The 27,921-nt window shown below is 41.0% G+C and overlaps 2 protein-coding genes across 5 annotated transcripts; one reads left to right on the top strand and one right to left on the bottom strand.

Annotated features, from left to right (window-relative positions):
- Positions 1–307: 307 nt before the first annotated feature.
- On the bottom strand, positions 308–26,497 carry LOC139806039 (lysophosphatidic acid receptor 1-B-like). Of its 4 annotated transcripts, XM_071765151.1 has the most exons (5): positions 25,966–26,497; positions 19,906–19,960; positions 17,682–17,826; positions 16,268–16,410; positions 308–4,457 (listed from the first exon to the last, which is right to left on the bottom strand). In XM_071765151.1, exon 5 carries the CDS (start codon positions 1,667–1,669, stop codon positions 707–709), a length of 963 nt encoding a protein of 320 aa, XP_071621252.1. In that variant the 5' UTR covers positions 1,670–4,457; positions 16,268–16,410; positions 17,682–17,826; positions 19,906–19,960; positions 25,966–26,497; the 3' UTR covers positions 308–706. The 4 variants fall into 4 exon arrangements, with proteins under 4 accessions (XP_071621252.1, XP_071621251.1, XP_071621250.1 ...); XM_071765150.1 differs by lacking the exons at positions 16,268–16,410; positions 17,682–17,826; positions 19,906–19,960; positions 25,966–26,497 and adding exons at positions 7,207–7,280; positions 8,182–8,271; XM_071765149.1 differs by lacking the exons at positions 16,268–16,410; positions 17,682–17,826; positions 19,906–19,960; positions 25,966–26,497 and adding an exon at positions 8,182–8,302.
- CA4 (carbonic anhydrase 4) lies at positions 8,318–23,834 on the top strand. The gene is made up of 8 exons (XM_071765154.1): positions 8,318–8,600; positions 17,898–17,951; positions 18,234–18,404; positions 20,100–20,257; positions 20,424–20,516; positions 20,780–20,843; positions 21,029–21,192; positions 22,240–23,834. The coding sequence occupies exons 1-8, from the start codon at positions 8,543–8,545 to the stop codon at positions 22,426–22,428; spliced, it is 951 nt and encodes a 316-aa protein (XP_071621255.1). The 5' UTR covers positions 8,318–8,542; the 3' UTR covers positions 22,429–23,834.
- Positions 26,498–27,921: the final 1,424 nt, after the last annotated feature.

Genomic DNA, 27,921 nt, shown 5'->3' with positions numbered 1-27,921 from the left:
ACAAAGCAAACTGGAAAGAAATCCCTGGGAACTCCAGCCTGGACTGGAAGGGCTTATTTTGGTTGGGCTCTCTGTGTGTTTCATCCCCAGAGCAGGGACTGTCACACTGGAGGATGATTATCACCAGGAAGATGAGCCAATGGCACCAGGAGCTATTCCAGCAAGGCTTCCAGACTGGTAGCTGTTCAAGAGATGAGATTCTTCCAGACAATATCTCTGCACAACTAAAAATAATCATCCATCTCCCCAAGGATCTGATGGGCCAACTATTCAGCAAGTTCCTAGTTGAAAAGGAGGGGGTAAGACCTTTACTTTTTACCAAATACTTGGTCTTGACATTTTTATTTTGTTTTCTTTTGTACAGGAAACTTGATAGTAATTCTGATACTGCAGGATTCAAGTCAGGTTTTCTCCTAGGACAGTGCAAATTTCAAAAGCCACAGACCCAAGCCTGCCTCTATTTATAAGCAGAAATATGACAAGTGTAGTCACAAATGTTTCACAAGAACCACACCATCCAGCTACACACTGCAGCTAAAATCACAACAGTGGCTCAAGTAATAAATAAATCAAATATTCATAGATAAAACTGTCTGTAAATGAGCAAAATAACATTTTTCTTGCTCACTGGGTGCTGAACCACCCCAGGGCTGGGAAAGGCTTCAGTGGCCAGCTCTGGTCCCACTGCCTGAGGCTGCAGTCCCTGTTAGATGTTCTCGATGGTGCAGGCTCGGCCTGTGGAGTGGCATTTCAGAGCCTTGAGTTTAGTCCCCAGAGTTTTGGATTTCAGGGTGTAGATGATGGGGTTCCCCAAGCAGTTGATGGTGATCAGCATAGCCGTGCAGTTCCGGAAGATGTAGACACCTGGGTAGAGGTCAATTTGGCACTGGGTGTTGGTGGCATCAAATATGACTCCTGCGAAAAAAGGAGCGTAGGAGATGAGTGCCAGCAGCCAAATAAAAATGCTGGTTCTGGCAACCTGGATTTCAGCTGACTTGTAGGTGCCAGTAGTTTGTCCACAAGCTTTCATCCTCAGCTTTCTCTTCCTCAAGATGATGATGATCCCAAGGTAAGTGAAGAGAGGGATGATAAAAGCTGCCACGACATTGGGAATGGTGATGAAGATGAGGTAGTTGACGCAAAACGGGCTGTAGAGGACAGAGAGATTTTTTTCCATATGCAAGCAGTTCCACCCCATCAAGGGCAAGCAGCCCAACAAGAAAGCAAGGACCCAGTTGATTAAAACTACAGCTATGGAATGGCTTCTAGCAACCCTGAATCTTGTCCTCATGCTTTCAGCCACAGCCAGATAGCGTTCGATTCCAATGCTTACCAAGTTGTAGATGGTGGATAAAATGGAGGTTGTATATAGGGCATAAGGTGCAAGCATGTCCTGGGATCCAAAGATTGTGATGTCAGGATTGGTGATGAACAGCACTGAAATCCAAAAGCCAGAGAAGCTGGTGAAGAGATCAGAAAAGGCCAAATTGCAGAAGAGGATAGAGATAGGCTTGTGCAGATCCTTTGTCACCATTCTGGTGAAGATGACCGTGCAGTTGAAGATGACAGATGTTATGTTAATGGTCAGCTGAGGGATGCCCAGTGCAAGCACTAAATAATGATTCCAGATGTCAGTGTGGTTAGCAGAGCAGTTTGGGTATCCATCCATGGTGGAAAATTTAACTTTCAGCTCTTGAAGAGATCTGTTTCAGTCAGCCCATACTCTGCAGGAGACCACAGGACGTGGGGGTTGCTGCCACCTGGTTCTCCTGGGAAGGGATCAATCCTGACACCAAGCTCCTGTTGCCACATCATCATCATCATGGCAGTGGATTAAACTTTAACCACTTGTGCTTTTAAATATTTGGGTTGCCAGCTCAGGGCATAGCCAATTTCTTTTTAGTTGCTAGGAGAGAATTGGAAAAAACGTTTATGGCTATAGAGATGATCTGCTTAGAGTGACCTTTATCAAGAGCAAAGTCTGGCTAAATATTCTGAAGATGAAGGATCATAACAGTAGTGTGGAAGTCTTTAAGGATATTCCAAAATGAAATTAATATAAATTCGGCTTTAATTCACAAATAAATTAAAAAGATGAAGAATTAGAGTCTGAAAATGGAGACCAGTATTGTTTGGGGTTTTTTTTTGGAAGGGGGGGGACTATGTGTCTGATGGACCCCAAAGAAGAATATCAGTGTTGTGTCATTAACCTGGACCCCAGTTCAGTGATGACACAAGTCCTACCTTCAGATTTAGCACTCTCAGACAGCAGAGGGCACTGCTGGAACAAAAACACAGCATCCAGGGGGAATATGGGGATTTAAACACCTCCAGGATGATTTGGCTGCTACCTATCTGCTACTGAACAGCTTTTCTCTAGCAAAATCACCCAGGTGAAGCCATGTTAATTGCAAAGTCATACCAATTTTTTTTTTTTTTTTACTGTTACCCCAACGAAGGATTAAAGTGCATTAGTAAAAATTTCATAGCATGCTATTTATTGCAAGAGCAGCTCAGCTAAGTTTCTGGGCTTTCAGTGCTGACATCTGATCAGTACAGCAGCAACTTCAGCTCTCAAACTGTAAATCTGTGAACTATAAGATAGCTCTGCCAGGATTTACAGCATAAGGAATTTGTGCTAATATGTTGAGCTTAAAAAGGAAAATCCTATACCTTCTTTTTTTCTGTTGAAGTGTATAAAAGTACATTCAGATTAGTGCACAATTAGTAGTACACTCAATATATACTAGAAACACTTTATGCAAATAAGTGTGAGTATTTCAGGTGCCACAAGGAGCTGTAAAGTCTTATTTTATATAAACAGGGGCTGAAAATTTGCTAATCAAGTCTGCTGATGTAGTTACAGCCTATCAAATATTTTTCTCCAAGTGTCCCAGATAAACAACTCTCTGCATCCTATCACCCACCTCACCCAGGCTCAGCAGCCACACCTTTGGTGCGAGGTTGCTGCTGAACAAGGGCTCAGTTTCTGTCACTTTGTCAGTGCCAGGAGTCAGCAAGTCCTTTCAGCACCAGCCAGTCTGTCAGGTTACCCACAGCCCAGCTGAGCACTGCTCAGGAGGACACTGGACAAAGCCACACACACCCCTGATCTCTGCTGATTGTGTTTCCCACATCTCTGGTCTACAGATGAGGCTGTGACGGAGGACAGAGTGAAACAGCTTCAAAAATATTCTGGTTACTGAGGAAAGTATAGCCACGGACCTGGGTTCTAAAGTGCCCTGGATATTCCTGAAAATGCTGCTTGAAATTTCTCTGATTTCAATATTCAGTGTTCAAACATAAAACATTAAAAAATATGAGATCACAATGTAATTAAAAATGATATCAAGTAGTATAAACAGCGCTTCACAAAAGCTTTGTGATCGTATTACCTTAATTTGATTGCATTAAAATTAGAGTAGTGGTGCTAGATTAAAGGAGACAATATTATTGTGGAAACTGCTTTTCTAGTGGGCTTCAATACACGAGCCCCCAGATTTCTATATTCTAACCCTCTGTAGTTACATTTCAGCTCTCCAAACCAGATGAAAAGCAGCTTGAATTGAAAATACTGTGTGAGGCAGAGGGCTGCAATGTAGCCAAATCTGTACATATAACAATCTGGATCCAAAGGTATGCTTATACTCCCATATACCAGGAACTTTACAATCTTTCTTGTACTTGCAGTCACAACACACCTGTGAGGAATGAGGGTTATCTACATTTTACAGTGGGCAAAGAACAATCCCATTATTTGCTCAAGATCCCACAGAAGCCCAGTTTGAGGAAACTGAACCTAATCTCCGTATCTCAGGCTCAGGCTTTAAAACACTGGCTGTACCCTGCTGTTGGCAAACTGCTGAGTGATATTATCTAGATTTCATCTTCTACAACACCTTTTCATTCCATAATTGGTTTTTATATTTCTTTATCTAATATCCCAATTGCCAGTGTTTTGGTAGCTGCCTTGCGCAAGAAACGGCGCTGGTTTGTCTGGGATCTCAAAGTTCAGTAACAATTATCTGATGATTATGGTGAAGGCAATAATTACTGAACATCTTGAGGAGACTGAGAAAGGGACAGGAGAAGCTTTGGGCTGAATTTTTAACAACCACTCGTTTCAAGTGGCTCTTGTGGTAAATGTAACTTCACCCAACTGAGCCTGAAGTTACAAAAATCCCCGTAAGCTGCAGCTCCCCTCCAAATCCAGCAGGAATCACAAGTGCTCAGCAGCTCTCAGAACAACAGACCCCAGCTGTGACATGCTCAAGTTCATTTCAAAACAGGAAATTAGGTTTAGGGGTAAGAGTCTTAGTTCTCTGTAATAACCCTTGGACAACATACACTTTTACCTTAGCACAATAGCAGCAGCTATTCTCTCTGATGTCCTTTATGCTGCTAATGCCACCAAGACACTGGAGTTGTGCCTGAAACTACCAGAGAAAAACCTGCACCTGTGTAATGAAAATAGCACAGTTAAGCTACAGATGATTTCATGTTATTTCTGAATACACTGGGCATGAGGAAAAAAAAAAAAAAAAAGGACACTGAAAGGTTAAGGGACTTTTCTGTCCTGGTTTCTTTCCTAGCACATTCTCCCTGAGCTCATGTCTAATCCTTACTCCCATTCTTAAAAACACCAGACCTTCTCTGTTGGGAAATGCAGTAGTTTGACTTTCTCCTCAGCTGCACTCCAACCAGACACCACAGCAGGCTGTGGGCAGCACAAAACCTGATCCAAAAAACGTCAGGAGACATGGAGCATGGCTGAGTATTGGGGAAAGTTAATTCCTGCTTGCCATGACCTGCAGCAGAGCCTTGAGAGCAGAACATCCTCCTGCTCAGGCTTTCAATGGGCATCACGAAGCCTGCACATAAGGAACATTCAGGAAAGGGAGCAATACAAATAAGGAGCCTATTTATCCAATTTATATTTAATTTATGTGGATTAAAGTCTTCCTCTTTGGAGAGGAAGACACAAATGGGTTGTATGATCTCCTTCCAAGATTTTTCTGAGATGTTTTCAAAACAGCTCCCCACTCCTCCTCCGCCCGCTCTCTTTGAGGAATTTTTGCTTTACAGATTTGGAGTTATCTGACATCCCAGCTCTGTGGCCATGGCCCTCACCAGAACATCAAGCAAAGAAATTCATCAGCTTTGGATGTCTCCTTGTTTGACATTTTGTTAGCTACAAGCCACAAAATAATGGCAAGGGCAGCTTGTTGCAAGAACCTCCCCAGAAAGCAGGCCCTCTCCTGTCTGTGCTGAGCCTGAATACTTCTCTCAGATGCCAGAATTGTTATTTTAACTTCTGAGGAACTTGTATGGTGCTGTCTAAATGGAGACAAAAAGGGATAAACCTGAGGTTGGGTGGTAAGTGAAGACTTCCAGCCATGAGTAATACGTGAAGGAGCCAGAATGCAGCCTTTAGATATGAAAGAGCCCACATAAAGGGAATTATCCTCCTGAAATGAACAACTCCAGAGGCACAGGGAGGACTCTTCTTACAGGGCTGATGGTCAGCACAGTGTGTGCTTCAAAACCAGAAGTTTTGGAGGCTATAAACACACAGAGCTAAATATACAGCCCAAAGGTCCCTGTCCTCCTGAGCACATCTTCACAATTCTAGGAAATGCTGAGTTGTTGCTAGTGTTTCATCACTCACCAAATGAAGATTATTCAGACACAAAAAGAACTGTAGAGAAATGCTGGGAAAAGAAGAGAAGCTGAGCTTTACTGATGAGGGTATTAGACAGGTTGTAACCCTAAATGCAGTTCATGCACCAGAGCTGAGCAGAAGGCCAAACAAAGAGACTCAGGGAGAATCACAGTCAGTCCCCATCTTCACCTGAAAGATGAAGACTTAATGTTGGGATTCACCAACAGCTATGAAATTCCAGATTGCCTGTTCTGTGGTGAGGGAACTCTAACAAAGACAATGACAGCACACAAACTGAAGGTGTGTTGAGAGTGTTCTTGTACTCTGAAGAGTAAGTTTCCCAAGTCACTAATCACAAAATCCATCTGTGTTTCAGTCTTGTGCAAGTGCTTCCCTCTCCCACTGCAGGGACAACTCCTCCCAGGCCAGCTCATCCACGAGCAGGGTTTGTCAGCCTCACCCTCAGAATCCTTGGATCTTCCTTGTAAGATCAACAACTCAGCCTCCCAGCACAAAGAGCTGTGCCACCACCTTGACTTGGACTGGGACTCATGCATTTTGCCCATGGAGTCAGAGCCTGCCTGCTCTCCCATCCCCTCCTGCCTGCAGGAACACAGGGGAGGCAGGAGCTGCTCAACTGGAAGGTTAGGAACAGCTCTGGACATCCTCTGTCAGCACATGGTAGGCTCATTTGGCTCAGACACCTTCATTAGCCATCACGTCAGCCCCTCTGAACTTCCTGTGAAGCCCTTTTGGTAGCAAGAGGCTCATGTCAGGTCTCCTGCATTTCAGAAACCAGGCTGGGGGAAAGATCTCCAAAATTTTACACTCACTAAGTGTAGTTTTCATTCTTTTTGATTTTCCCTCCTGTAGCTATGGACACAACTGCAAGCATTATTCCAGAAAAAAAAAATACTGAGTTGAGGAATCTGCCACAGACTCCCTGCATAACTTTGTCTCTTAGCTTCTCTGACCAGGATTCTCATATGCATTTCAGCTCAACATCCAAAGCCCTTAGTATAAAACCCTTTCAAAAATATTCCTAAGTGCAAAGATGTCATCAAAAACTGATAACCAAGCACCTGGCAGGTAAGTTTATATAGGGAAAAAAAAAAAAAAAAAAAAATCACATGCTATCTGCCCTACTTATTTAGATTACAGACTTTATAAGGAAAGGGAATGTCTTTCCTTGAGCTTGCTTTCACTTTCCAGCACAAATAAAGATATAGTGAATATAACTGCAGGGTGATTTATTACCACTTTAATAACGACAGGTTGGAAGGTGTACAAAAGAAAAAAAGCCCCAAGAATCCTAAATTTCAAGCTCAAAATTTCTAACCCTCAGATTTTTCAGTCCTAAACAGAAACCTAACCAAGGTTTCTAGCAGGGTCTTGGCTTTCAGAGAACTAAAACCAAACAGAGCAAAAGAATTTAATCAAAGAGCTTTGGTTCTACCTCCTCACTGAAGACCATCCTCAGAAAAGAAAAAGAGAGAAGCCCAAGAGTAAAATGTCTGGCAGATGCCCTTGAAGGCTGACCCCACCTGACACTGCCTGTTCTGTGTCTCTACGTGCTCAGCATGCACCTTGCTCAGATACCTCCTCTGAGATTGCCAAACTGGGGAGAGAAAAAAAATGCTACAAATTCCCTCATTGTTCTTGTCACTGCAGTCACTATTTATCTAAGCACCATGTGTTAGGCAAATCATCATCTGTTCATTGCTTTAATCTACCTAAATCCAGGGTAGAAAAACACTACCCTGCAAATCTTCATTGTTGGAATGTTATTTATAGCCATCCTTTTTATGAATAAAAGACCTGCTCATCAGCCAGCTGTCAGATTTCCCTTTGTTATTGCAGGTCCTGATCCTGTGCAACCCTGCTACTGACAGCAGAATGCCCAAACTTTTCACCTGGAAGCCTTCCCTCTGCCCAGCCCTTTGTGGAGGAGTATCCTGCTCTTCTGCTTGCACCCAACCCAGCACGTGGGCTACAAGCCCTTGGAGAGAGAAGGAATTGGGAAAGGGGAAGAAGTTGCATTCCCTTTTCTGTTTTTCTCAGTCGTGTCAAAATCCAGCCCCAGCTGCAAAGATGAACATGTGTCTATATAGAGCAAAAATATCAGTTTTCTGTACACACCTTTGTTTGTTGAACTCAGAGCCTGAATTGCCACTGAATCAGAGTGAGGGATTAAAGCATTCAGATAGGAATGCAAAGGGGACAGAAAAAAAATAGAGGCAGGAAAATTTAAAAAAACCCCAATATTTAGAAAAGAAAAAAAAAATCCCAAAACAGAGATATGTTCCCAGTTAATTCACTAAGTGTAAAAGCACACATAAGGAAGGTGTTGGTGTGCTACCTAATAAACATTTCCTGTTACTGCACAAGTCCCATTTTCCAGCCTCACAAATTACTCCAGTCCTGAGTAGCTGTTCAGAGGGTTGTGGGAACAGGGAGGACGGGGAGTGAGGAAGTTGCTTTTTTGTTTCATTGAGGGTTTTTTGAAACAAAACACTAACCTCAAGGCAAGCAGTAACTGAATGTCATCCGGGCTGTCAGAAAAATGTAGCATTTTAGTAATAAGTTACTTAAAATGCAGAGGTTGCAAAGTCCCAGCTCTTCTCTACAGGCTGCTTGCACAGGGCTGGACAGTTGTGTTCCTTCTGCCATTCCTTTTGGAGAAATGAAGAAATTGAGGCAGATGAGGAGTACGGTCAGTCTGGAGAAATTACAAAGGGGAGGAGTTCACCTTCCTGGCTATGGCTTTCAGGTCTGTCCAGGACTACTTACTCCAGTATAAAACTGAGAGCAGAAATATGATCACATACTAAGAAGCGTAATCAATTCTGGTGTCAACACTGAGCCTATTTAAAACAGATAATGGAATTGCTGTTCCTTGTTCTGTTCTCTCTGCACATTCTCAAGACAGAGGCACTAGGTAAGTCCTTGTCTGCTCTTTCTAGCCCCATGTACACCAAGGTTACTTTTATTTATGATTTGTTTCTGAGTATCAGCACATGCAGTACAGACTCTCTAATTCTTCTATATGACAAATGAAAAATGTTCTGTTTATTTTTCTGCCTGTTATTATTTGGGGTAAAATATCAAGTACAGACTTTTCTAATGAATGAGCGAGTGGGCTTTTTTATTTTTTTTTCCCCCCACCTTTAGAGATTCAAATTGCCTTCCTCCTCCAAGAAAAATCAATGAAGTTAGACTCAATCTCTGTAGTTAATTATAGATGTACATTTAAAAGATAAAACCTAAATTTCTCTATGTAAACTTCTTTAAACTTGTTTTAGTTTTCTACTCATATCACTTTGCTGTTTAAGATGAAATCCTTAGGGTTGCCTCCTGAGAGAGAAAGAACAATGTGTCTCTGCTGCATTAGCCCAGCAGACCCATCTATTTTTGCAGCCTGTGCACTATGTACATAAGTACCTTGTGCTCTTGCAATGTCTAGATTGCAAACAGCAATCTATAATTAGGATTGAAAAATGCAGAGGATATTTTTATGCTTCTATTAGATCAGCAATCATATAACATTGAATAAATTACCTTTCCTATGTAAATATCAGCACACAGCCTCAAAATTAAAGATAAACACTGCAGTTCTTAGTGCTAATGAAGGGTCTATTGTTTGCACTAAAATAGACTAGAGTGCATTAAGGAAAAAAAAAAAAAAGCTGCAATATTATGAGAGGTATCACAGGGAAGCACTGCACCAGGAGCCTGTTAGAGGGACACAGTTTTAAGGTAGATCAAGATTCAGCTGCCAGGCTTCAAGTCACAGAGGTCTGAGGTGCTCAGAAAGTGCCTTAAGGAGCCCTGCCTGAGGGACATGGGGGTGTTTCCCACATTTTATTTCTCTGTTCTGAATGAATTCTCCATATCCTTGGCTCAGTAACTTGCCTTTTCCAGTTCTTACTGGGCAGTTCAAACACTTTCCCACTTCTTTAGCTCGTGTTCTGTGCAGATTCTGTCTCTGGAGCTTCCTACACGTGGTGAAGGTGAATACAAAGAACCTTCACTCTTCCAAAGTCTAAAACTAGAATTTGCTTGGTATTTGTTACTGACTAACACTTTGCTAAATCTACTGCTCTATTAAGGGATTTATTACAGCATTTTGAAATACTATTTAAAAAAACCTTTATGAGCTTTATTAGATTAGCTTTAATGATTTGTGTTTTAGCAGATGGAAATAAGATAGGAAATGCATAGAATACTTCTTGCTGCTCTTTTTCCCAGCCATAATTATTTCCACTTTCTTCCCTGAGTGCAGAGACCAACTACACCCACAACACAACCCACAACTACACCCAAATGCACAACAAACCTGCTCTCCTCCCTATCTTATTTTCTACCTGCAGTAGAAGCTCCAAAGGATACATTCTGCTCAGTAAAATCTTACACATTTCAAGAAAACTCAACTTTTGAGAGTCAGAATAAATTATTTTTCGTTAGATCTGGAAGGTATCTTTATTTGTTAAAAAAATAAGTATTTAATTGCTATGTTACCACTGTTTAGAACTAGCTCAGCACTAGCTTACCAGCTCGTTGAACATACACTTCCACCAGGGCTATTTTTCTAATCTCAACACCCTACATACACCCTGTCAAAACAGCTGATTAATAATCTTTCCAATTGCTTTTCAGCCTTGACCTACCTTAGTATCACAGCACCTATGCTTGGGAATTATTTCTAATAGTCCTTACAGGGCTGTTTTATTATCCCCATATTCTACAGAAGGGAAATGGAGGCACAGTGGTGCAGCCAGAGATCAGCCAGCACCAAGAACAGAACCCAGCCACCTTCAGTCTCTGTCCAGCACCTCCTCCACTGCCTTTGCTGGCTCTCAGTTAGCATATTCCATTAATAGCTGCACTGGTGCACCTCAGATGGCTTGCTTGATTCCTTTGGGAGATCAATAAGCCCCTGGTACTGCTATTAGACAGGCAGATGAGAGGCAAAATGCCTGCAATGTTCCAACAGGAATATTCCAAACCTTTTGAGAGAGGTTTTATTAATGGTAGATTCAGCCCAGTGCCAACTAGAGAAAAACAGTTGTAGAGGACAGTAGTAGACATCCATCTTTTGTAGTGGGTTTACAGCATGCTCCATGTGTTAATGGAAAATAATTTTCTCCAAAAGGAAGGGAATGAACCCCAGCAACTTTTAACCTTTTTCTTTATCACAGACCAGGACTCAGCCATGCAAAGACATTCTCTCACAGCCCATGCTCTAGTGCTCCAGAAGATTGACACATGATAGAACATGATTTCTCTAATTTTCTATGCTTCTACTTACATGCTTTTAACTTTCACAAACATAAAATGTACATAACCATGCTGGTGGCACTGAGGTTGCCAGCATTAATTCTCAGTCTGATGTTTCCCCAGGCCATTCAAACACACCTGATATCTCTATTAGCAGCATAAAAAGAGATTTTTAACTTCCTCCATCTCCAGCTATCTCTCTACTTTGAGATAGTGTCAGTGATAGTTTGTCAGTTCCATTTCATCATGTGCTGGATGAGGTGAGTGGAGAGAGGGGAATTCAGCTAAACCATATTTCCTAAAGTACCCATGGACTACTGCCTAGAGCAGCTATGGCTTATTGCATTTTCTGTGTTCCAGGTCTTATATTGCAGTTATTACTCTTAGTTCTAAAGCAACTGAAAATGCAACTTTTCATCCCAAAGTGCTGATAAGCATCAAGAACCTCGAGCAGGCAGATTTTTTACTAAGCTGATGAATTCAAGGGCATCACAGCTCTGAGTTCCAACATCAGTTTCTGGTGAGATGCAAAGAGATGCAAAGAGTGGGCAATTTTCCATGTACACAGTGGACCCAATCACATTACTAATGCTCCATTTAAGGCTCAGCCTGCCCAGCCTGAGTACACTACATTGTCATCAATTTCTGTTAATTTAGCTGAGTTTAGCTGAGCTCCTGCAGAACTGCAGTGTGCTGCATCACCTCATCCTTCTCCAGCAGCCAAGCCAGGCTGCTTCCCTGCTGCTCCTGACCTCAGCTGTGGGGGAAGGACAGGAGCATGGCAGAAACCATGCACAGGAGCCAGACACAAGTGAGAAGGGACATTACTTCAACTAAAGAATTACTGTCCTTTCTCCTAGAGCAAAAGAATTGGAATATCTCACACATGCTGCAACTTGTGCACCCCAACACTTCAAAAACCTGGAGCCATGGTTTCTCCCAGTCCTTACATTTAGGTTTCAAGACTGAAAGCAGAAAAGCAGTTTCAAAGACAAATGCTGCTGTGAAACACCTTTCTCTCAGCTGCCCCCCAGAACAGCACATTTAGGTTTTTAAGACCTGCTGAGGGGTGCAGTTTCTCAGGTGAGTGCCTGTCTCCAAGAGAACAGGCTTTTTCCCCTCTGTGGGGATGCTTTGTTATGTTGCAGAATATATTTAATGGCCTCTTATTGCATTTTTAAGTCACATTTCTAGCCATAGGATCACTCGTCATAAACCCAGCACAGAAGACTACAAAAGGAGAGCAAAGCCACAAAGTAATTTGAATTAAATTTTAAAAGAGGATTTCCAAATTTTATTTGGCTCTGCCTCTGTTGCAAACAAAGCAAAGCAAAATAGCCCACAGATAAAAATCACCTTAGCCCTGGATAGTCATTTTTGCTAAAGGCCAGCTTCCTTCTTTGATACAGCAAATTCATGAGCACACACACATATATATATGGCAGAGGCTAGAGCAGTATCACAGGTCACAACTAAGAACATTTTCCTCCCTCTCAGACACAAAGGAAATAGTTTGCAACTGTTTATGGGCCATATCAAGGATTCTGCAATCTCTTACAGAAGGATTTTTCAAGGCTTTTTCCTCTAGTATTAGAAAAACTTCACTGAGCACGTGGTTTATGTATACATGTGCAAATTATAAACATTGATCTCTGATCAGATGTGGCAATTTGTAATGCTTCACTACTACAGTGAAGTTTATTTCCAAGACTAACTCCCCACAATATCTTGGAATGCAGGTACATATAGATGTATATCACTATGAAAATGTGCAGGTAAATGTGAACAGAAGAGAGGTGAATGATCACAAACATTTGGGTTTGCATAGGTACCCAGAAAAACATTTGGAACTGACTTTGCCTGTGAAAGCAGTTGGATCAGGACTTCTCTGAGGATGTGTAGTACCAACAGACTTCTGTCTATCTGCTCAGTTTGTGTTCAGCAATCTCATTAATTAGAAAAGCTGACTTTTATTCACTTTGTCTTTTGTGCTAAAAATAAGTTTCACAAAGCAAGCTAAAAACAGAGTGAGCCCAACACAAACCAAAGCTAAAACCACACTCCATGCAAAACTTTTTTGTCCTGTTGATGGGGAAGGCTGCCTTCCCCCTGCTGCAAAAGAGATTCTAGGGAAGGATTGGTGGACAAGAGGGCAGAAAGAACAGTGACAGGGAGGGCAGGCTGGGCTTTCTGAAAAGCAGCAGTGCAGGGGGAGCACTCCCAGCTGGGTGGCTCAGAAAACAAGGGCTTGTCAGAGAGGGCATGGCTGAAAGAGGGTGGCAAGAGGGACAAACAAAGGAGTCAGTCAGTGAAAGAGTCTTTAACTAAAAGAGAGACTTTAACTAAAAAAACAACAGAGGATATTCTGTCTTGGTACTTCAGGCTGGGTTTTGTTAGTGGCATAAAGGTAACTCACACTTCAAGAGATTGAATATAGTTAATAATTTTATATTTTGGCAGTTAGCTATTTTTAATAGATTTCCAACCACTTTCTCCAGAAGGACAAAACCTGTTTTAGTGGCTCTTTTGTGCAGATGGACAAACTGACAATTTCCAGCTAGCCTGAGCACCACCTGCCTCACAGTACTGAATCAGAGCAGACATGAGCTTCCAAACAGCCACTCTGCAGGTCCAAGCAGAGCAGTAAGCAGGGAACAAGTAGAACAAATAATAGATTTAGGAACTTTTATGGAATTCAGGCAATCTGACCATGGTCCAAAGAGCTTAAGGGTCTTTTCCTAGATCACACAATACTGGCAAACTGCAGCCATGCTGGCTTCCAGCCAGCTGCACTGTCCTCTGTCCAGCTGCCTAACTGAACAGAAGAGGGAGTTCTCAACTGAAGGAATTTTTTTGCCTCAAGTTTCCAAGCTAAGCTTGATAGCTAAAACAATCAAAAACATTCACAATAAAATGAAAACAATACGTAATTGCATTGTTTTCCAGCTGTTCTGGTGCCAAGAAACAGCTTTGGTCAGGAAACCAGTTGTAAATTTGACAAGGAAGAAACAGAGATAAGTGGGACTGCTTACTTGCCAAGAGAGACTCCCTAAATTTAACTGTCTTGAACTTTGTGAAGGAAGAGGAGGCCTCCAGCCCTGTTCAGTCCTGCTCTAAATTAAAACCCAGTAAAGTCCAGGTGACACCCACAATATGGGGTATCACCACTTGAATCAAGAATTCATAACACAATGTAAGAGGCAGCTACAGTTGATAATCCAGCAATTCTGACTCTAGGTGTAAAAGTGTACTGGATTACATTGCTTCCAGTGGTGACAACAATGCAAATGTCTTTATTTAATGACATTTAGACAAATAAGACTACTCTGAGCAAATTGTGAATGCTCATGGTTTAACTCACCCCCACCAGCAGGTATAGGAGTAAACTCTCACCCACCCCAAGGCAGCTCAGCTCCTGTCACAGCAATGGTTGCAGCAGAAAAGAAACAGAAAACCCCACCAAAACACCAAAAAAAGGCCTCATGCTCTGCTGCATAAACTGAGGTTTGATCAAAAAAGCAGTCAGGTGAGGGGACTGCAGGAAGGTGAAGGGCACATTGACAAGGGATGGGACAAAGGATGGATGAAGCAGGAACAGGAATTAGAGATTATGAAGCAACTATTTGAAGGCTGTAAACACCAGGGAGGGAAAAGAATTGTTTAGGGTGGTTCAGTGATATTTCTAGGAGTGATGGGATGCAGATAAGCAAGTGGAAAATGTAAGCTATTAAACAGGAAACATTTCCTGACAGTGAAGGCAAATAGACTGTGGAAAAGTCTCCTAAGGGAAGTGGCAGGAGCCGCTCAGACAATTAAAAGCAGACTACACAGCATACCTTAGGGTGCAATCATGCCCAAGACCACAGACAACTGACTGGATGTGACAAGTATCTTTCCTTCTTGCTTCAGAAATAAAACCATAAAGCCCAAGGGGAAAAAAGGACCATTGTAATTGCAAGGTCTCCATACATAAGGAGGAATCACATCGGACTCAAATAAAATGCAAATTTTCCTTGTCACACAGGGTATGGCAGTTTGGTTCCTCCTGAGCAATATCTACACAAAAGATCCTTTTATCTAATGTTATGTTACCACAAATAAAAAATAACATCTAGTTGACATCAAACATTAATTCATTATTTGCTCAGGCCTTCTGCAATGTTTAATTAAGCTCACGGTTTAAGCATTAACTGTTTTCAGGTCCTTCTTCTTAGGAATTGCTAAATTAGATCCTGTACTTCACTGGTGCCACCCAACCTTCTAAACCACACCTGTGACAAGCACTTGATAGAAAAACACCAATTCTTTGTTAGCTTGTAGGCATCAGGAATTCCTCAGAAAGCCTCCAAAAATTAGACACTAATTATTTGGAGTACATTGCATTCAACAGAATGGAGGAGGGAAGAATACTCCTGGGTGCTGGATGTAAGCTGGCACTTGAGGGCTGGATTTTTTAAAATTGAATTTAAAAACATTTTTCCTTCCCATCATCTTGACCAGCAGGCTGAAAGATCTTTCCTGTGCTCCTGCACCAGTCTACTAAGGCATGATTGATACCCACAAGCTTAGTTGAGAGAACCAGCCCAACACCTCTCAGCTGGTAAAAAAATCAGTGGTTGCTTTGTTTGAGCAGGGTTGGACTCAGACTCAGCAGTGAAAGGCTCCATAACTGACTTCCACTTCACCCCTCTGATACAGAGCCACTGTATCAGGACTACTGACAACAAGATTTGGTGATATTTACCTTCCCTCAGTGCTTCCTGTGGTTGTCCCTGATTATCCTGGTTCTGTGGTCATGGTCTGAAAGGTTCACAGCCTTGCACCCAGTGAACAATGAACTTGTTGCACTCACTCCTAATTGTGAATCATACTGACCATAAAATTTGATTTGCATTACAGTAACACTTTGATGTCTAAGGCATGATCACAATCCCATTGTGCAAGGCACTGCACAAACCCAGAACAGTCGACCTTGTTCCAGGAATTGACAGTAAACACAATGTAATACCAACTGACCTTGATTTCTCACCTGCCAGATTTCCTCTCTCCTTTAACTCACATCCCATACCTTTGCAGGTAACTATCCTTTCATGCTGCACAGATATTTCCACCTTTTAAATCTTTTTTTTGTCCATGTTATTCCCACAATGCAGCATTTTTTTCTTCTGAAGGTTCTTGCACATACAACTTGTCACAGGGTGCAGCAGTTGTTAAATCAAACCCTGACCACTGGGCTACAGCAGTTGCCAAAATTCTGTCTGCAGTCATTCACCCATGCAAACACTACCACAGATGAGACATAACCAAGCACTGTGAAGATTGGCTTACCTGGTATTTGCTCTGCATTTATTGATTAAAATATTGATTAAGGCCCTTGGTGTCATCCTGTGCTTGGAACTTCTGGTTCTGTTTCCCCGTGGAGATGAGAAATTGCTCAGCTCTGCTGGAGGTCTGGTGTCTTGTGTACACAGCTGAAAAAATGCAACAATCAACTTTTAGAAATGGCAGGCCCTGAAGCTAGGCTTTGATGTTTGTTTAGAATTGTGGGAATAAATAAAATCTTCTTGAAATATTTTTTTTATATAATAACAAATCAAATGTAGATGTCACTGCAGTTCTTACAATACGAATGTAGCAACGTTGCTTGTATTTTATCTCAATATTGCTAAACTAGAAAGTCAACATTATTTATAATTTTTAGAAAAAATCTAATTTTTTTGTGAGAGGAGCTAGAAAAGTACCATTTTTAAGATCAAATGAATTGCCAAAAGCTCACCCAAGTTTCCCTCTGCTGTTGCAGCTAGTCACATTTCATACCAAGGTTCTGTATATAACCTCTAAATACTGGTTGGATGGTATTGCTGTGTTACTGATATGAATATAAAGGTGTTAAAAGCAATAAGCCTTCCAGCAGACACATTATAAAAGGGCACAAATTATGGTAATTAGCAATCTAATGCCAGGACTTCTCCATAATAATCCCTAAAAACTGATTAGCCACTTAGGAAGATGTCTATAACTTACTAAGCACAGACAAACAGGAACTATGGTATTAATCATAAGAGGCTTTGAGTTGTTACTGATTCAATAATTAATCCCTTTTAGTTATAAAGTGCCACTGCAGCAAGCTGGATAAACAGACTAGTCCTTACTTCTCTGACTAGATCAACATTTAAGTTAAATCAGCTCCCTCTGAATTTTGTATTTCTTCTGGCAACGAAAATGTAAGATTTAGATGTTCTACTGAAAAATTTTGCAGCCATCTGCGTGGGATCACAGCTGAGTTAGAAGCAAGATTCTTCATTTCTTTCAGAAATGAGATCCTTTATTTCTTCTTCCTTATTGTACCAAGTAATTTTAAAATAGTTCCTGGAAAGCAGCAAGATGCTATCTTGCATAAGTGAATTTACAGGTACATGAAAAGATGGCAAGTACAGAAGTGATAAAAGCAAATTTATTTTAGCACTACATATATTCAGATGTGGAACTTTTGGCTCAAGAAGTTGCTGAAGCCAAGGTTTCCAAACCAAATTATTTAAAACTGGAGCCCATTCAGAGTTCTAGCTGTGCTAGCACAGTTTTCTGGGGAACATTAACAGGTGTGTTTTGATTCATTAAAGACTGGAGGAGACCTAGAGAGTGGACTGAGATGCCAACTGCAGGATTTTTATGTTCTCCATAAACTCCATACTGCTAAGAAATCTTTAGCAACTGAAAATTTCTTTACAGCTGAAGCACTCACCTCTTACCAGCCACTCTTGTTTATATATGGAAGAAATTAAACATCTTTAATAAACTGGTCAGACAAAACCAAGGTGAAGTCAAAACTGGGTACCCAGCTATCACTCTCTGATCCACAAGCTGCAAATCCATTTCCCATCTGCTTACTGGGGGGCCAATTTGCACAGCTTTTTAGTATCTGATTTTTTAATGATTTTTTTTTTTTTTTTTTTTTTAGTTGGAAGCCACTGGTGCTATTATTCACAGACACGTGAACATCCAGACTGTGAAGGTACTGCTAAACCATTTTTAAATGGTTTTAAACCATTGTGTTTTTTAAACCATTATGTTTTTATGCTTAGCAGAACATTCTTGACATATATTAAGACTTTTAAAGGTATTAAAAATTATATGCTAAGAAAGTTCTTGTGTTAAATTCCAGCATCCAAAGAGCTTTTCTCCAAAGGTGTCTTGCATGGTTCTCCATGCAAGAATATGTTGACTGTTGGGTGGTTTGGTTTTATTAAGAATTTGCAGTCTACAGAGAAAAATTATTTTATTCATCCTTAAATAGATCCTCGACATTGGTATCTAAGAGAAGTCACCTGCAATGGAAACAAGCAGTCACCTATCAATATTGTCACCAGAAATGCCATTTATGACAACAGCCTTAAGCCACTGAATTTTGAAGGATATGATGTGAAGGGGTCTTCAAAATGGAACCTAGAAAATAATGGACACACAGGCAAGTACTGTCAAGTTGTTACTGGTTTAGGGGATTTACTTGTGCCTGCACTTGGAACTATTTCTTCCATGTCTTAAGCAAGCTGTTAGGTATCACTACTGCTACTTAAAACCTCTTTTTCTCCACAAACAGAAGTAATCTGATGTTGGCTTGTTGATCAGCTTCTTACAGAGGCAGTAAACAGGGAACCAGTGAATAACAGGTCAGTAAGCAAGGAGGGAAACAGTGAATAGGAACTCAGTGTTTGACTTCCTCCACTTTTCTCCAGTAAAATCAGTACCAGTGATGATGCTTCAACAGTATTATGCTAAATGAACTTTAAAAATAAAACTGTTGTTCTTTTTAAAAAAATAAATATCTAGAATTCTTAAAATCATTGAGCTGCCAAATCCCTGAAATGGAAAGGTGCAAGTGGCAAGTATTTTCCTAACTTTAAGTAGCAAGGTAGGAAGGCAGACAGCTGGGCAGATTTCAAGGCCAGAGATTCTAGTGAAAAACACTGGCATTTGGACAGACAATGAGAAAAAGGCAAGTTTTGACTTTTCACTAGCATTTGGGTTAATGGTTTTCCCATTACAGGATGATATTCAAGAATCTCCACATTACAGCAACTGTGCATAGAAATATCTTTTACATAAAAATTAATATTCGTAAGGATTGATCAGAACTCTCATCTTTCCCAGCCCTGCAAAAGGATTAAGTTGTTTTTTTTAAACTGGGCTTTTAAAATGTCTTCCTTCTGAGAGCAACCAAGTCCTGTGCTACAATGAGTACAACACTGAAATTGTTAATGCTTAAATTACATCTGCAATTAGAAGCTCTACATGAGATTAGGCTGCCATTATGTTCAATGATGTGCAGAGAGCAAAGGTCAGTGTCTCAAAGGTCTTACAATCCAGATAAATGAAGCCAAAGATAGGTTGCTCATCCATTTAGAGAGAAAAAAGCAAAGTAACCAAGTGACTCACACAAGCTTCCAGTTCATTTGGAATTCAGAATAGAAATTAAATCTCTGGAGCTTCAATCTAGGTCAAACCAATTTCTCATATGGAAAGAAAAATACTGTGCTTAATGTAGAGGTCTTAATAAGTAAATTTTATAAATATATCCCAAATGTCTCAAGCACAGGAAGCGATGGTGATTTATAGCTAGAAAAATACCAAAGAAAATTCTGTTTTGCTGTTAAGAATAGATCAAGCATCACATTAAACAGATAAAATTACTTAGATGCTTAGGCTTAAGTTGCAATGCTACTCTAAATCAAACCAGAACATCTTTAAGCCCTGCCTAAAAGACATCCATATCTTCAAATGTATTTTAGTTATTATTATATATTCAGCTGAAATAATGGGTAGCCCAGCTCTCCAGCACATGAGGCCACTCAAGTTCAAGGTGGAACTGGGAAAAGAATCTCCAAGGGCTGCACCACAGAGGGATGACTAAAGACTGCACAGCTCTGCAGAGTGGACTAAGACACTTCTCCTGTTCCTCTTGAACTCACCCCAGCCAACAATTTGCCAAAGTTCAGCCTCTGTAGCCTTGAATTTCTGGAAGACCTGGTATGAAAAAACAAGAAAAGCAGGATAAATGTCAATCTTGAGAAAATGCATCTCTCTACTCTCACATAATACTAATATGGATCTGTTTGTTTTTTTTTAAATAGAAAACCAAACGACCTCTATTTGTTTTTTACAGTTAAAGTAATATTAAACACATCCCCTAAAATTGGAGGTGGTGGTCTGGGAAGAAAATACAAGGCAATAGAATTTCACCTGCACTGGGGAACTGAAGGGGTGTCACAGTACCAGCCTGGCTCAGAGCACAGCATAGATGGAGAAAAACAAGCCATGGAGGTAGGTCAGACTGTTGGCTTTTACTCCAGAACTCTGGCTTTTTAAGATACTGTTGCAAAAAACCCATTGGATACTTCTCATATGAAATCCCAACAGTGGAAAAAAAAGAAGCTTAAAACTGTACAGGGAAAATGAGCAATAATTGGCCTTGGCTATTGTGTTACAGCTCCATATTGTCCACATCAGAGATGATGTTTCAGATATAACAGAAGCAAAGAAAAATGCAGATGGGGTGGCTGTGTTAGCATTCTTTATAAAGGTAGGTAGCCAAGTAAAAACTTTCCTCTCAAGACTGTTCATCTCAAATCTACCAGCAATTTGGCTGGGTGATCAATTTTGTTAAAGTTATAGTAGTCCAAGACCTAAGCCTCCCTATCTTCTGCAGTTCTTTTATCCTTCTCCATATTCTGCTTGCTGTTATGTTTTAAACCTTGTGGTTCTTTTCTGATTTATTCACAATTAATTTAAGTTGACCAGTTGTTGAGAAGTGCGTGATTCAGAATACAAATATTTCCATTTCAGGTTCAAGGAGAAAACAAAAACTTTGCATCTCTCATAAATGAATTAAAGAACATTAAATACAAAGGTAAGATATTTGTGTTGGTCAGACTGCAACATGTATCCTGGGCACACAGATGATCAAGTGGTTCAATCCTGTCCTAATTGTAATAGAGATTGTTACTTGGATTTCAAAGCCAAATGATAAAGATGAGGTTTTCAAGCACTCAGAGCCCCTCTTGTTACAAGCAATAACAAACATGGTTTGTCTAGGGCAAACAGCACAGATGGAAGCTTTGGCACTGAGTTCTCTGCTCCCACCCAAGGAGGAGCTTGGGAGGTACTATCGGTATGAGGGCTCCCTCACCACTCCTGACTGCCATGAGGGTGTCATCTGGACAATATTTGAGAAGCCAATTGAACTCAGCATTTCCCAGGTGAGTCACAGAGGGCAGAGAGCCTGGAAGGTCTGTTGATGGTTATTTTGTTCCTCTGCCTGCTCATTCCCATAATTTAACAGGGATTTCTCAGCTGCTCTGCTGCTGTGTTCCCGTGACACTCTTGGCATTAACCTAAACATAGTCCCTGGTGCCAGTTTCTCAGCTCTACTAAATCATCTCTCAAAAAATGGCAGGAAAGGGGAAGGAAAGGGAAATGACAGTGAGAAGAAAGCCAAAAGATCCCACAGGTAAACTCCTAGCTCAGCACTTCGTCAGCACCACTTCCACTGCTGTTATCTGCTCACCCCCAAAGATCACTGCTTTTCTCCTCCTGTTTCAAGTGCCAGGATACCAGAAGAGAATACTTGAAAATGGAAACTTTATGTTTACCAGCATCACCTTTAAGCAACCCCTTTTTGGCCTATAGGGAGGAACAGTACACTGAATCACTGAGTGCCTCAAAAACAGATTGTTCAGCTGAGAGAGTACATGATTAAAAAATTCAGATGTCCTGAAGTGATCTCTAAGCAATACTACCAGCCAGCACAGCCTGGGCCAGAGCCAGCATCTGCATTTTAGTTCCTTACCTGCAGTGTACTCATAATCACTCCAATCACTTAAGTCACACAGCATGGCACAGTACACAAGGGGGAGCATCTGCATGCTCTGGGCCAGCTTTGCCCAGTTTGAAGCAGTTTGAAATTTGAAGCAAAGAAATAAACCCCAGCCATCTCACTTTGGTGTGATGGACAAGGACAGGACTGTGTGCGTCAGGAGGACTGGTGTAACCTGGTCCTTGAGCTGGACAAAGCAATTTGGCTCATGCAGAAAGGAAGTCCTCATGATTTGCAAGGCTGGAAGAAATCATCTGTTGGTGACCTCTGGCAGTGGCCTCCATCACATTATTTCCTGCAAAGTTTAATGCATCCACACACTCCAAAACAATGCCACAGATTAAGGCGCTGCACATATATAATATTATGGCTTCCAATGTACCGTGGAAAAAGGACTTAATTTTTTTTTTCTTTTTTTTGGTGTCTGCAGATTTCTCGTTTTTCAACAGTCCACTTTGAAGGGAAGAACTCAACCTTCATGGCGGAAAATTTCCGGCCTGCTCAGTCCCTGAACAAACGCAAGGTGTACTGGTCCAGTGCCAGCATGCTCCTGCCTCCTGCTAAGGTTTTAATGTTGGCCCTGATGCTCACCTACATCCTGAGTTCTCTGTTCCACTGAATACTTCTCACCTCATTCAAGGCTCTGGGCTTTTGGAGGGTTTTTTTTTTTTGTTGTTGGCTCTTTGTATCAAGTAGTGCCTCTTAACTACTGCCTTCTGAATCCTATCTCAATAGAGACTTTAACCTTGTCCTCCTCCAGATACTAACAAAGGACTTCTGTTGCTGCTTTTATATAAAATGAAACCCGTTGCACTAAATCACAAGAATTCAAAGGCAATGTAAGAGAAAGCTATGAAGATTCAGATTTAGAAAAAACAGACAGACAAACAAAAAAACCCAACACTTAGAAGAAACATTAGGATGGATTAACTGCAAGCCTGTAGTTTTAACACTGGAGGACATTCTAGAAATTATACAGTGGACCTTCAAGAGGAATCTGTTTTTAAGTGCCTAGAAAGGGTTTTGTTTGGAGTATGTTTACATTCAACACTGCAAATCAGGAAGACGGTCACACGTGGAGTAATTCTTATCATCTCTACATTGTCCTTCATGAAGGTACAGTACAGAGCAAAGAAAAATTGCTGACACACAGCTCAGCAACATCTGGGTCATCCTGTCTAGTGAAGAATACATGACAGATTTCATCTGTGCTAACACAGTTTTCCCTTCTTCCTTCAGAATATTTAAATTATAGCTGAGGATACAGGATTCTTTTCATCTGATCTACTGATTCTGGATTTCAGGCTTCTCTGCTAAACTATTTATTTCTCCTAGTATGGAATCCTACTCTGGGATGCCCATGGCCAATAAGATGTGCTAGAAAGATAAAGGGAATCTCAGCCATCCGTACCAGTGGCACATCTGGAAAATCCCTCTCTTTGGAGGGCTACATCTGAAGCATCAGACTTTGATGATCCTTAACAGTTTTCAGACTTTCTTTCCCAGACGATTGTCATTTGAACTGTTTTCTTCAGATCTTACCCAATTATCTCCTGAATATACTGGGAAATGGGATTTCCTTATATTATTCCAGTTCTCCAGTTCTCTCTCTGAAGACAGACAAAACAGTCTTCTATTGCCATATAATGTTACAGCTTCTTTAAGAATCTTAGATTTTGGCCACACCAAAATAGGATTTCACATTAGCAGGCTTGTATATTTATTTTTTTTTTTTCTTTCGGGCTTGGTTTGCAGAGCTGACTTTATGCTACACCTCTATGGCCATTTTGAGACAAATAATAGCAGTGAGATTAACCACAGCTCACCAAAGGAGAAAAAGCAGGGTGAAAAATTATTTTCATACTTAATCAATAATATAAGCGTAAAAAAAAAAACAGTACCACACGGGAAGACAAATTCACCTTTTCATGTTTAGAGGAATGGTTAAGACTTTAACTGTATTTTCAGCTGACAAACTTTTGAGAAGGGAACATAAATGAAGGATTAAAGTTGAACAGAGACCTATGATTTCTTTGCTTTGAGTTTTTATTCTTTTCGTCCTTGCTGCAGGGGAATCTAGAGAACACTCCATCAGAAAAGTAATGCAACTTTTTTTCCCTATTTTCTTCACAACATTTAGGGTTGGGTTTACTTTTTCTTTTTGTTTTGGAGGGGGGGGGTGGAGAAGGGAGGGATTTGCAGTACATTTTACTTCACATGGGTCATTATGGTATTATCTGTACACAGCAAAATTGCTTGGTGTGGGGCACCTTGCTCAGCAGACCCAGGACACACACCCAGCCTCTCAAGGTAGAAGGTAAAGGACAGGCAAATTTCCCACAAGAAAGGAAAGGGCACCATGGATTTACCCATTTAACTCCTCTGTACAAGCTTGAAGTGGGACATTGTTTCCTTTTTTGGAAAGGAAGGTGTCAGAGGTACCTTCAGGCATTAATTTTCAAGAATTTTGTCTGTACTACGTTTGGCATGAAACTTCTTAGATTGCAAAGACACTAGGAAATGACAGTGACTCCTGAAGAACAAATAGCCAAGCTCTGGTAATACAGGAAAGGGTGGGGGAAGGAACATAGGTATCTAAAAGACCAGCATTGTCCCATGTACAGAAAAGTTAACACAGAACTTTCCTAATACATTTCACATATGTTGGAGCCAGAGTTGAAGACAGCTTAGCTCCTCTGACTGCAAACTGGAGTACAAGAGAAAATTAAATGAGCCTGGAAAAGAAAATTCAGTAGAAATGTATGTTTTAGGTTTAAAACAAAAAAGACCAGCAGGAGTAGACTAATATTTGGACTGTAGAAAATCAGCCATACTAACTGATCCCAAAACATTCTGGGAGATTATCCAAGTCTGGATGTAGCTTTGCTTGTGAGAGCCCAGGAAGCAGCTTGCATTTGGTGTAGGGCTCACCTCTATTGGATGTCATGGCAGAGTCCATTCACCAAAAAGCTCAACTACCACTAAGGACTCAACAGCCTTCAGTAGGTTCTCCCTATTCCTAAAATGATACCAAGCTGAGATTACATGGTGGTGCAAAAGCATCCAAGTCCTTTTCCAGGTTTGGACCAGACCTTGATTCAAGGTCTTCAGAGGTCTGAGAGGTGTAGGAACAGATCTACCACAGGAGCACAGGTCCAGCTTCACTCCTATCACAATCATCTGACAGTAGCAGGGGAGGGTGACAGGAGGGGCAGACACACAAAAAAATCCCAAATACAATATGTTTGCAGCAAAACATTTTCTCAGGAAGCAGAAAGAGACAAGGAAACCTAGCTATTACTCACAAGAAATATATTTACACCATCCACAAAGAATTTCAACAAACTTGCCAGCTTCATTGTGTGGTCAGCTCCTCCTTCTGACCAACATGAGCTCAAAATGCACTTCTCTCCTGTAAAAAATTATTTTTCCATGACTGCTTGTAGAAAAGGGTAGAGCTTTTTGCTTCTTCCTTTCCTCCCTTACCCATCCAGAAGTGGATTTCACAGGGAAGACAGCATTTGCAGACAAAGCCAGTAGCCTTCCTTGTAAACGGGTATCAGATAGCAAATCCACATAACCCATATCCACATCCCTCTCTATGTTAAATAGCAAATCCACATAAAACATCCCTCCATCCACCTGGAGTCAAAAAAAAAAAAAAAAAAAGGATACAGAGAATCCTACCTAGCTTCTCAGGCTGGTTTTGAAGTTTAATGTCTTACTACCTGGTGTAACATCATTCACCTCTGATCCAGAGACAGGGGGGTCCATTTCCTACAGCTGCACACATTGCACAGATGGTAACACTCCACAACAAAAATGGTGATTTTCTTCCAATAAGCATTACAAATGATTGAGAGAGATTTCAATGACAGAGAAAAAAACCATCATGCTAGCTCTGTGCGGGCAGGGGTGGCCATGGAAAACATTTCCCATAGGAAAAAATAATTTATAAATTAAAAAAAAAAAAAAAAGTTCAGGGTTTACTAGTAAATTAACATGTACTTGTGGAAAAGCCAACAAAACTCTAGCTGAGGTGCACCGAAGAAATACATGAGGAGACTGAGACTGGCAGCTTCGTGCCATGGCACCCAGCCTGACAGGCTGACCACAGCTCTGTGGGATTCTTCCACAAGAAGCATCTAAAACCCACCTCACACATCCAATGTCTCCGTTCCTTGCTGTGTACAGCACCTTATGAAATCATCTGTTTCAACCCGAGGAGAAGCACCCACAAACAAGCAACCGAGGCACCCGGGATGGCTGCTGGGGCCTCTCTGAGGTGAGAATGGCGGCAGGGCAGGCACCCTCTGTCATCAAACCTGGGTTGAAGTGCCAGGCAAGGGCAAGCCTGCCACTTAAAAAATTAATTGAAAAGGAAAAAAAAAAAAAAAGAGGGAAAAATAAGAAAAAATGAGGAGAAAAGACAAAAAAGGCCCTCTCAGCATGGCAGGGATGGCAGGTGAGGGGTTGGGAACCCACAGCCTGTGTGCTGCTGCTGGCTGCCATCTTCTGAGGGGCTGGGTTGAAGTGCCAGGCTAGGGCAGGCTTGGCAGTTCAGAAATTAACTGAAAAGGAAAAAAATGAGGAAAAATAAGAAAAAATGAGGGAAAAATAAGAAAAAATGTGGAGAAAAGACAAAAAGACCCTCTCGGTATGACAGGGATGGCAGGCAAGAGGTTGGGAACCCACAGCCTGTGTCTGCTGCTGGCCGCCATTTTGTGAGGGGCCGTTTCAGTCAGAGCAACGGAGCCCAAGGAGCCCTGAGCCCCGTTTCTTGGGGCCATCTCAGAATAAAAACCAGCCCCGTGCTGCCTTTTCCAGCGTGTGTTGAGATATTGTAGCCCTGGGGCTTCTGGCGGCAGAGTTGCACCTCAAGAAGCAGCATCATGGAAGCAGCAATGCTGATTCCAGTGCCAATGGCAGGGGAAAAAGCAACCAAAGAATTTGGAGCATGAGGTAGGGAGCAGGATGGGCAGGGACCTCCTCAGCCAGGCTGAGCAGTTTTTTGTCTTGATGTCCCCCAAACTCTTTCTGAACACAGACACAACTCTGAGAATGGGAATGTGCCATTTTCATTATGAAGTGTAAATGTTTTTTCCTAAAAATAACCCGCTCCTTGGTGCTTCTAGTATCAGAAAAAATCCATATACACGCATAAAACATGATTATAATTAGTCACACAAGTAAAATTATGAGTGTAATTAACTATAGCAATTAATTGAAATGCCTTTGAGATATCATTTCGCTTCTTGCAGTTACGTGAAATTTGCATTCAAAGTTATCACACAAAAGCTATAAGACTGGAATCAGTTTAGGTTATTTTCTTCTTTTTTACCTACCAGTATCTTCAGAAATTATTTAGACATGTAGTACTCAAACATGGTTCTGATTTAAAACAAAACAAAACAGCTGACACTATTTTAATAACTGTGGGGTTTGTTTTCTCATAATCGATCTCCTCCTGGCTGAATTGCCCCATGCCCATTTTTTTTATGATGTGAAGAGAACCTTGTAAAAATGTACTAGTTTCCACTGACTGAAATTACCATCATAATGCCAACACCCATCCCCTTCCCACATTACTTAGGCTATTCGTTGTTCCCAGCACGTAGCAAAAGATCTTGATTGATTAGTTTCCAGATGTGTGGTTATGAAGAATTTATGAGAGAGAAAGGAAGGCAGAAGCTTTACATTTTGCTGATTGTACTGATGTTAAGATAAAGCCCTAAATAAATCATAGTCATTTTCTATCAAGAATGCTGTATCTTTGAAAACTGAGGATAATTTGAGTGTGTTGTACATGAAGCTCTCAGCATTACAAAAAGTACTTTTCTCCATGTGGTAAAACACCTCTTTGTGTCCTAACAGGCACTGCTGAACCTGGGAGAAATACAAATCCTAAGGCAAAGGAATCACAGAATCACAGAATGTTTTAGGTTGGAAGAAACCTCCATAATGATCCAATCCAACCTTTGACCAACACCATAAGCTAACTACTGAACTATTTCCTTAAGGACCAGGTCTAAATGCCTTTTAAATACCTCCAGGGATGGAAAAGAAAAGCAGGATAAAGACACAAAGTAAACCACTGAGGTGTTGAAGTCTT

This window comes from Heliangelus exortis, chromosome 21 (assembly GCF_036169615.1).
Source record: "Heliangelus exortis chromosome 21, bHelExo1.hap1, whole genome shotgun sequence".
NCBI lineage: Eukaryota > Metazoa > Chordata > Aves > Apodiformes > Trochilidae > Heliangelus > Heliangelus exortis.
This window is presented reverse-complemented; position numbering and strand designations above follow the sequence as displayed.